The sequence below is a fragment of the Chanodichthys erythropterus genome, chromosome 16 (genome assembly GCF_024489055.1).
Source record: "Chanodichthys erythropterus isolate Z2021 chromosome 16, ASM2448905v1, whole genome shotgun sequence".
Lineage (NCBI taxonomy): Eukaryota > Metazoa > Chordata > Actinopteri > Cypriniformes > Xenocyprididae > Chanodichthys > Chanodichthys erythropterus.
In genome coordinates, this window is record NC_090236.1 from 9,166,321 (window position 1) to 9,177,497 (window position 11,177).

Consider the following 11,177-nt stretch of genomic DNA (forward strand, 5'->3'; position numbering starts at 1 on the left):
TGTGCAAACATATCCACAATGACTCGTGGGAATACCAGTTTTGGTCCTCTGGTTTTCCTTCTCACCTCTCGGTTTTTACTTCACCTGAGCAGACTACAAACCGTCTGACAGACGTTACAAGTAACAAATCAAGTGGCTGTATTTATGAGTGGGTCATTGAACCATTGACTACCGATTTGTTCAAAGCCGCAGATATGTTCAAAACATTTCTGCTGTGGCTTTCAATGGAACTATTATTTTGTTGCAAAATAGAGCAAACAATACTGACGATACTGTGTAAAAACAAGAAGAACTCACGCAGGGTATGTTTTTGTATCAAAGAGAGTTTCAGCTTTAAATCGATCTCTATGCACAGTCTGTGTCTATATTTATTGCTTATGATAGTAAGTACTAAAACCTCACTTTTACAAAGGCACATTGATTGGCATTAATGTAGCACAATTTGTTTAGACCGCACACTGTGCACGCAACCTTTGCAATCAAATGCCTGCTGCGCAAAAGGTGAGGTAATTTGATTGGATGTCATGTATTTATAGGGCTGGGACAATAAAATTGATTCTCAATTCGCAATACAATGATTCTGGATCAATTCTGATATTTTCCAAATGTATCATGATTCTTGAATCGATTCTGATCTTAGTTTTTAACAGCAGATGGCACAACATGCTTTAGAATCAGCTGTACTCTGCTTGCTTCCAGTTCCTTACACACACCACTTAAACTTAAAGGTGCCCTAGAAGGCTTTTTCACAAGATGTAATATAAGTCTAAGGTGTCCCCTGAATGTGTCTGTGAAGTTTCAGCTCAAAATACCCCATAGATTTTTTTTAAATTTATTTTTTTAACTGCCCATTTTGGGCCATCAATAAATATGTGCGATTCACCGTGCTTCCCCTTTAAATGCTCACGCTCCCCGCCCCCGAGCTCGCGACTCTATAATACATTGCATAAACAAAGTTCACACAGCTAATATAACCCTCAAAATGGATCTTTACAAAGTGTTTGTCATGCAGCATACCCAATTATGTAAGTATAGTATTTATTTGGATGTTTACATTTGATTCTCAATGAGTTTGATAGTAGTCTATGTGTGGCTAACGGGCTAAAGCTAACATTACACACTGTTGGGGAGATTTATAAAGAATGAAGTTGTGTTTATGAGTTATACAGACTGCAAGTGTTTAATAATGAAAATAATGACATGACTCTGATCTCCGTGAATACAGTAAGAAACGATGGTAACTTTAACCACATTTAACAGTACATTAGCAACATGCTAACAAAACATTTAGAAAGACAATTTACAAATATCACTAAAAATATCATGATATCATGGATCATGTCAGTTATCAATCCATCTGCCAATTTTTGCTATTGTTCTTGCTTGCTTACCTAGTCTGATGATTCAGCTGTGCACATCCAGACGTTAATACTGGCTTGTCTAATGCTTTGAACATGAGCTGGCATATGCAAATATCGGGGTCATACATATTAATGATCCCGACTGTTGCATCACAGTCTGTGTTATGTTGAGATTCTCCTGTTCTTCGAAGGTCTTTTAAATGAGATTTATATAAGAAGGAGGAAACAATGGTGTTTGAGACTCACTGTATGTCATTTCCATGTACTGAACTCTTGTTATTCAACTATGCCAAGGTAAATTCAATTGTCAATTCTATGGTACATTTAAAATAATCGTTCATAAAGTTCGAAAAGGTTTAAGTGAAGTACAAGGGTGTTCGCAGTGGGCTGTTTTTACATTAATCTTGCATCATAAAAGCATTCTATATTCTATGCAAGTATATTTTTAGCCACTCACATGACTCATCCGAACACTTGAGTGCTCTCCAGCACTCTTCTTAGTGAGCATTTAAGCGTGCGGTAAAAAACTAGGCTAGAGTGCCATCGGCTGTTAAAAACTAAACTCAGAATGGATTTGAGAGAGAATCGCGATACATTCGGAAAATATCAGAATCAATCCAGAATCATTGTATCGCAAATTGAGAATAGATTTATTGTCCCAGCACTAGTATCTGACCTTTTACAGCACTATCATTTTCCTGTTTTTACACTAGAAGCGGTTAGAAATACATTGCCTGTTAGAAATACATGCTCTGTTTTAATGTTTTTATTAATGTGGGCTAATATTAAATGAATGGAAAAACTCACTATTTTGTTTGCGTACGCATATACCCCAGTTTGGGAACTATTGCTCTACACAAATATAAATGCTTGGCAAAAGCGTTGCAGCATTCTGCCTCATTGTACATACCTAACATGCATCCAAACCTCAACTCAAAGGGGCGATAGAGTTACCCTCAAATTTCTGTACACTACCGTCAACAAACAGAAATGGTTTTACGCAGGTTTCTGGAACACTCTGCTCGTCTGCCATTGGCTGGTCAAACATATATATAGCCAATCTGGATGTGTTAATGTTTTGATGGCACCACAGTGCTTGCATGTTATACTGGGCTAACTTGCCTAGTAAATCTTCTGTCTGCCATGACAGTTGTTGACCTGAAAAAGAAAACTGACTGTTGAATGTGTTTTGAATTGTGTTCAGACACATTTCTGAATGCAGTGATGCATGAAATTGAGTTTGCATAACTAGAAGCATTTGCATTCACTTGCTTGCATAGAATGCATGTCGTGTATCTAATCTGTAAATTTGCGGTTTATGTTCAAATCCGTTTTCTCCTGTTTTGCAGATTACCTTTTGTGCAGGACGTTGAATATGGAAACACCTCACATCTCGGAGACTGTGACGGTGAGTTTGTGAACCTGTTTAGGATGTGCCCTTTAGCATCCCCAAGAGAATTCTCTAGAAACTCCTCAACAATACAGAGAAGATCCGGTCTGGTCTGGTTCGAAAGTTTTGCTAAAGCAGTCAAAGTCACAAGAAAGTCACAGGTTGGAGATGAAGGAAGATAATGAGAGAGAAAATGAACCTTGAGTCTTTTCTTTTTAGAAATTAATTAGTTTCTTTAAAGTTTTTTGAGGTTTCTGAGTGCATGGGTGAGTTTGTGACACTGTTTACATTGTTAAAAAGACAAAAGATGGTTTATATTTTTTAAACATTCAGAAGCTTAGATTCACTGTAAATCCGCTCTAAATGGCATTTTGCAAAGCTGGCAGCATATAAAATACTCTCTGTCAATCTCTGAAGTTTTAACTGCTTAAATATGCTCCAAAGTTCAGATTTAGCAGAATGTGGAATGGCAGTGAGGTTCTCAAGTCTCTTCCTTAAGATCACTTGAACATAACAGACTGCTTAGACAGACGAGGTTATATATTGCTGCAGCCGTATAGCTGAGTCATATAGGAGAGGGAGAGGACAGAATGAATCAGAATAAAGTTCACTGGCTTAGTACGCTAGTGCTTTCAAGGAATGTGTCTCTGTGAGATAGTCCCAAGATAAAAATGGAGAACAGCGGCAGAATATGGGTGTCTTGTTCGGATTGCTAATGTTTGCACAGTTCTTGCCACATTCTTTGACTTCTTGAAGTAACTTCCTGAAGTTTGTATGAGAGACAACTGGATTTTTGAGAGTGAATTCGCGTTGATATGTGCTGGGCCCCAACCTCCTGTTTGAGAACAAATGGTATAAAAGCATTAGCAGGGCTACCGGGGCATGTTGTCACACTATATGGGGTAAGTTGTCACAATAGGAATCGGCCATTAAAATCTTTTTTAGGCTATTTGGTTTACTTTTAACAGTTAAGAATTTAAACAAAGCAATGTACAGTATGAAACAGCATGGTTTGTAGTACTATGATTTGAAATTGTAATTAGTAAATTACAGCATATAAATGTGACAACTTTGACAACAAAATGTCTTTAAAATATTTTGCAATTGGACTCAAAACCCTGAGATAACATGAGTTATAGCATTTGTGACAACTAGCCCTGGTCTGCCCTATGTATTACATAACTGCTTCTTACGCTGGTACTGTTATTACACAACTATTTTTTTTTCTTTACTACTATATTTTTCAATAGCCCTGTGTATTTTTGAAAAGTCCAAATAGTCTTTCAAAATATATTAATATATTTTAGGTTATTAAAATTGTATTCTAAAATAAATTACAGTGATGGTGCAGGTCAAGATGGTGGGCTGGTGTGCAATGTTATTTTAGTATTACTTATATGCTATTATAGTATTTATTAATATTTAAAACCTTTTTATTTTTCTATTTTCAGTTTCATTTTTATTTTAGTTTGTTTTAGTAATTATATGTGCATTTGTCATGTTTATTAGTTTTCTTCTTTTTTTAAAAAAAATATTTCTGTGTAATTTTTATCTAATATTTAGAATTATTAACAGAAACAATTTTTTAAAAGTTTTAGTTCTCCTTAAACCTCTTACTTACCCATCAACAAACTTGCATTAACCATCATAAACCAGCCTGGGAATGATGGTCTTTACAGCTGGAATAACTCAAGGCTATTGTGAGTTATCAAAGAGAGTTGACTGTGATCATACCCTCATCATGCCTTATATAAAGATCGATTCAACTCCAGCTCTAAAACTTGCTGGTCTCAAACAAAGCCAGGGAGTGGGGGGCAGAGAAATGTTGCCCCTGTCTTGTTGAGTGACGTAATGACATTGCACTATATTTCTCTCTATATCTAAATATTAGTGCTGTCAAATTGATTGTGATTAATCACATCTAACATAAAAGTTTGTAAATTTATATATATATATATATATATATATATATATATATATATATATATATATATATATATATATATATATATATATATACAGTGTGTATTATATATATATATATATATATATATATATATATATATATATATACACACTGTAAAATATGTGATATGATTTGGTTTTCAGATATGACCCCTGTTGAAATAGCTCCAGGCTGCCGGTCAGCCGTCCTCTCGTCTACATCAAACGCCTGTCCTCACTCTCTCCATCCATCGCACAGAAGTTCAGTCATATTTTAAGCAGCCTGAGATGAGTGAGACACTGAATGCCAAAAAAGATCAGAACAGAAAAAAAAAACAGTTTGTTCAGTGTGTGTTAGAAATCTCCGTTTGATGCAGCATGCCAGAGTTTGCCAGAAGCAGGCAAATACATAAAAATTAGACATATAGTTTATCCAGCCAAGAGCATTGAGTTTTTTCCTCATTGTATTGTCAGTATTGCTGAAATGTACTAATTTAGTGTATAAACAGTAGCTGTATATATACTATATACACAGTAGCCAGTAAAAGTTTGGAGTTTTGAAGATTTCAAAAGTTTGGAGTCAGTAAGATGTTTTTGAAAGAAGTCTCTTTTGCTCACCAAGACTTCATTTATTTGATCAAAAAGACAGTAAAAACAGTAATATTTTAAATAGCTGTTTTCTTTTTTAACATATTATAAATATAATTTATTCCTGTGATTGCAAAGCTGAATTTTCAGCATCATTACTCCAGTCTTCAGTGTCACATGATCCTTCTGAAATCATTCTAATATGCTGATTTGCTGCTCTAGAAACATTTCTTATTATTATCAATGTTGAAAACAGCTGCTTAATATTTTGGGGGAAACCGTGATACATGTTTTCAGGATTCTTTGATGAATAGAAAGTTCAAAAGAATAGCATTTACCACCAAGACATAAATAAAAAGTTAGCCCATACAAGGTCCAATCCAGCCATTGACCGAAAATGAGTTTGACACCTTTGGACTAAGACAAAGAAGAGAAAGATAAGAGAAAACTGTCAATGGTCAGGAGATTTCAGTCTCTCTCATTGAAATGATTGCTACACCCTTGAGGACACACACATTACAAGCAATCTTGTAGAAGCATTTCAGTCTTTAAGAATGTTCAAAGGAATGTTCAAGGAAACAAAATATTGAGAAAAAGGGTTCAATTGTTGAGTCTGTTGTGTGCAGCAGACTCCCGCTGTTACAAACGCAATGAGAGCTGAGATTCCCAGCTGAGACTAGAACATTTTAATGGCAGAAAACATAAAGGTAATGGGAGAGAGAAAATACTAGAAGAGGAGATCAGAGTTTGGGAGTCTGGGTGTGTATGCATGTGTGTTTATATGCCTTTGTGTAAGTGTCATTGTCTATGCATGTGCTCTTTCAAAGAGTGTATGTAGTGTACTGTTGTGGACACTACCATGGTGGCAGTACCGTAGTATTCTTTGAAGGGTTGCACACACTATTTGTTCATAAATTGAATGAGTGGGCCACCCAACAATGATCAGTTCACCCAAAAAATGATAATTTACAATACTCCCCTTTATGTCATTCCAAACATATCCATCTCCTTTTGCGGCCTACAATAGATAGAAAATCTTTTGGACTGACATGAGGGTGAGTAAATGATGACAGAATTTTCCTATTTGGGTGAACTTTTCTTTTAAAATTCCTCTTACTGTCAAGACATTTACTAGTTTGGATACTGAGGTATAAACATAGAGTCTGACAGCTTCTCATTTCTGAGACAGCTAACAGCCCACACATAAACGGCACTGCTAGAAGAGAGATAGTCAGCGAGAAGAAAGCCAAGAAAGGAGATAATAGAGGAAGAGAAGTAGACTGAGAAAATAGAGGTTAAAACCAAGGACAGCTCACAGGGAAGAGAAGAAGAAAGAGTACAAGAAATGCTGTTAAATGAGAGAAAGAGAAAGGCCAGTGCTATACAAATGCCAATTCAAAGAGGAGCGATTCGAAAGTATTTAAAGCATGAGTCATCAACTCCAAAAATTGCTGTGTTCTTTGAATTTGCAGAACAATCTTTCCAAACCTATCTAGTTATAATATTTCTTACATCTACTTGCGCTTTCAGAGTAAAGCTGAATTGCACAGGTTACTTATGGTCAGTGTTTAACATGCAGTGTTTGAATGTTCAATGCTCTTCAGGCAGGACTTTTAAGTGCAAGGTTTATAAGGTTGTATGCCATCCCTTGTAAAGAGAGACCCTGTCTGTCTACTAAAACACACATTATATCTAGTCTACCAAATAAGGAGAGACTGTAGGCAACAGTCTCTTGTTTTCTGATCGATTGCTGGGGCTGTAATGTACAGAAACTCAATAGATCAATAGCACACAGCTTCATAAGTCATGAGAAGCTTCTTTGATGCTTTTGTAAGTCATTCAAGTGACAATTTTTAAATGGTTGGTCCTCCTGAGCTTAATTTTATCAATAGTTGTAGATGTTAGAAGTCCTAAAGCTGATTTTTGCCCTTCAAGTCGCTAAAACACAAAAAACTAGTCAAGCTAGAATTGTAATGTATTTTTCTGTCTCTCTTGCAGGTCTGTTACGTGAGAGTTTTATGGATGAGCCTGAAAGTCTTGTTACTTTGAACCTGCTGGTTGTTGCTGCAGTCTCTGCATTCTCCACTGGGGCGGCGCTCTCGGGCCTGGCAGTGTGCTGGATTATGGGCCAGAAACACCGTCACCGTTCACACAGCAACACTCCATCATCCAGTAGTCAGCGGAAGAGCGAGAAAGAGCGTTGCATGATGGGACAAAGCAGGAGCGGCTCCGTGATGAGTGTATCCCGGCACAGTGGCACGGACCGGCCGCGCTCACAAGGTGAGACGCTCTTCGTCATGCCCAATGGTTGGGTCAAAGCAGGCGACTTGGATCCAGGTCTACTTCCCACACCCGAGCAAACTCCCCTGCAGCAGAAACGTGGGCTACGCCTGTCTGATTCTGGATCCAGTTGGGACCAAAGTCAGACCTTCTTGAGCTCGGTGGGTACCCAGTGCCCACCTCCACCATCCACCTTGTTTCTCAGCTCTAAACTCCTGCAAGGAACTGGTCGACGCCATGAGGAAGCCATCGAAACCGGCATCGACCGCCAACGCTACGTCTCCCTCTCCAAGTACCGGGATCAGGGAATACGCCCAGGCACTCTTCTTCGCAAGTCAGCAGGCGAATACAACTACCCTATGACTCCCCAAGACTCCCCCGACCGGCGGAGAGTGGTGTCGGCCCCCAGCACCCAGATCGAGTACAGCGGAGAGCCTCTTCGCTGGACCCACGAAGGCTACATCTTCAGCAGTCATGGCATACCTCCAACGGGCCACCACTACACCCCAGCCTCGCAGCATCCCGCGGGACTGACGCGCTCTGTGCTCCATGGGTCTCGTGGGCTCATCGACCTGGCGGACTTCAGCCACCTGCTCGGGAAGGGAGGGAACGATCGGACACCGACAGGTCAGTGAACGAAGAGAAACAAAGATGCGAGGAGCTGGAAATTGTAGAAACGTAAGCGGCTGAAACCTCACGTTGACTACAGAGCGCAACCTGGCCAACCACTGCAGCTCACTGTCTCTCTCTCTCTCTCTGTCTGTCTTTTCTCACCTGCTTGTCCTCCTTTTGCTCTTTTTTCTGGAACTGCTTACGTGAGGATGAGCCAAAATGGACCTCACTGACCTCACTTAAGAGTGGCCATTTTAACTGGAAATACCTCTTTCTCTTCTTTTCTCTCTTTATCACTCAAGATTACACAAAAATGTAGGCAGAGACATGCTTTTCCCAGTAGCTTTCATTCTTGCTGACTGAATACAAGTGCGGCATATCAAACTTTATTGCCCCTTTATCAGATGGAGGAAAGAACCATAGCCATCCTGAAGACTATCTATCTTTGAATCTGTTCACACCTAGACTTTCTTTAGCAGGTTCAGCAGATTTGTAAGTTTGGCAATTGGGACAATTGTTCGCTCCAAATACAACCAAGAACCCAACAGTTCTTTGGAGTAATGACTCAGTAAACGGTGGTCAGAATCAGTCTAGTCTGATTCTGGTCGATACGAAAATGCTGTAAGTGCAGATTTGGACAACTGGTCATAAGGAAAGATTTGGAACAGAACCTTCACTACGGAATAGCTTCTCTCCCTTTTACATGACTAATTTGTTCAAAAATGTAACTTGTTGTAGCCCATCAAATTTACACTTTATAAATAACATAAATAGCAGTGTTGTAGTATTCAAGTCCGGACAAGAACAGACTTAGACACAATTCTGACTCAAGTCCGAGTCCAAGACCATATATTTATGACTAATCAAGACACTTTAGTTGAAAAGAGTCTCAATTCTACTGAAAATATAGTCTTTGACTTGGATATGGTTATGGACTTGAGTCTGAGCCTGGTCTTGTCTGGACTTGAGTATTACACTGATATACAGAATGATAAATTGAAAAAATTTCTGCATATTAAATGGCAAAATAAAGAGAAGCAGATCATATATAGGGACACAAAATAACATTAACTGTCTGTCTCCATCTGCAGCTCCATCTTACAAACACTTGTGTGTGACATCACTTCTTGTGGGCGGGGCCCCGTTTTATGGTTCGCTTTGCAAGATTTGTAGTACGCCATTTGCTCTGATGCATCACTTTGACCAAAATGTATGGACAGAAAAAGATTTTTCTTTGGTTTGCCTGGAAATCGTTGTATTTCTGACTTTGTGTGTCTCTGTCAAGTGAGCTGAGGCATTTGCCTCAGTATTACCTCAGCCCTGAATTCAGACTTTACAAGAGAGAGAGAGAGACGGAGAGAGAGAAAACTTTGGTCAAATGACTTTCATGGCCTCAACCAACCACATGAATTTCTGTGTTCTGTGTAGCTCTGTGAGTTTCATCAGAGGACTCTCTGAGGACTTATGAACACAGTGGATTCCAAGTTTTTTGTCTTTTTGTTTGATTTCTTTGATTTTGTACAGTGAATTTTTTACACAAAATGTAACACGCAACATGGATCACAGAACTGAAATAAATACACCCGCTGTTTTCTAGAAAGACACGATTAGAGACAGAGAACGAGAGACTCTGTCCTGAGGACTCTTGGATTCTTCTACTTTAAGATGCTGTTTCACCTTTTGTTTCTCCTGGAGTCTGAAGGAGAGCAAACGAAAATGCCAGAGAAGAGGAATCACATTATTTGAAAGTCTAAAAAGTCTACAAAGTTAAGAAATGTCATGTGATTTGAAGCCAGTTATGTTATTGGGTGTGTGACTGTGAAATAACCAATCATTTTATTTATCATAACCATCATAATATATTTCCTCTCATTTATGTATTTATTTGTTTGGTTTTTTAGTCATGGAAGTCCTTTCAAAAGTTCTAGATCATCAACATGGATAATGGATTGCGTGTTTCCAGTCATGTACCTGGGAACTGTCAAAGTGAAAACCCTGTGTCCTTAAGTCATTGTGTCCTTAAATGAGAATACTAAAAGGGTAGCATAATCAAATCTACACCAAAAGACTCCCTGGCTTTGTTCCAAACCCTAGAGATGCCTACCTAGACAGCCTTATACGCTGTTTAAAACAGTAGGCAGCAAAATTATTCCGCCATGCCAAATTCTAAGACAATTTCGCCCAAGATGGCAATACAAGTCACTTACCTGAAGCGACTTGTATTGCATTTAGGGTATATACATGTTATTAGTTCATGCATTGCCTGGGAATCAAACCCATGATTTACCCTTGTTATTGCTGGCTCCATTCTCTACTGTTTGAGCCAGAGGAATGCTTTACCTCAGTCCTAAATTCAGACTTCAAAAGAAAGAGAGAAAACGACGAGACGAGAGAAAATCTTTGGTCAGTTGAGTTTTAAGGCAGTTCCATCCAAGATGGCAGACAGAGTTCACAAGTATGCATTTGGCAGGCACTTTTATCCGAAGCAACTTGCATTGCATTTAAGGTATGCATTTTATCAGTTCATGCATTCCCTGGGAATCTATTAACCTTGTTGAAAAATACAGCACATGCTGGTTAGGTAGCCTTGCAGCTGGTATGAGCTGGTTTATGCTGGTCCTTAGCTGGTCATGAGCTGGTTTAAGCTGGTCCTGAGATGGAGCTAATTGCTTAGGACCAGCACTTGACCAGCTTAAACCAGCTCATGACCAGCTAAGGACCAGCATAAACCAGCTCAAAATAGCTTCCATGCTTCAAAACATACCTAACCAGCATATGCTGTTTTTTCAACAGGGAATGGCACAGTTAATGGAGTTGCTATCCAAGAAGATTGTTTCAAAACAGTCACAAGTTCATTTTAGTTAGCATTCTGCCTTTAAAAGACAGCAAGGTGGCTCACTAGGGTTTGGAAAAGAGCCTCTATCTCACCAACTTTGTGTTTCTGCATGACCCACACACTCAAGAGTCCATCTCCACATAGGCTAGCTTTGTTATTAAACGTC

At 38.7% G+C, this 11,177-nt stretch overlaps 1 protein-coding gene across 1 annotated transcript in view; it reads left to right on the top strand.

The window, feature by feature from the left end:
* Window positions 1-10,656, top strand: part of sema6ba (sema domain, transmembrane domain (TM), and cytoplasmic domain, (semaphorin) 6Ba) — a 171,799-nt gene extending 161,143 nt beyond the window's left edge. Inside the window, exons 16-17 of the mRNA XM_067362500.1 lie at window positions 2,711-2,769; window positions 7,282-10,656. Coding sequence (XP_067218601.1) covers window positions 2,711-2,769; window positions 7,282-8,198 — 976 coding nt within the window. The 3' untranslated portion in view covers window positions 8,199-10,656. The remainder of the gene's footprint in view (window positions 1-2,710; window positions 2,770-7,281) is intronic.
* Window positions 10,657-11,177: the final 521 nt, after the last annotated feature.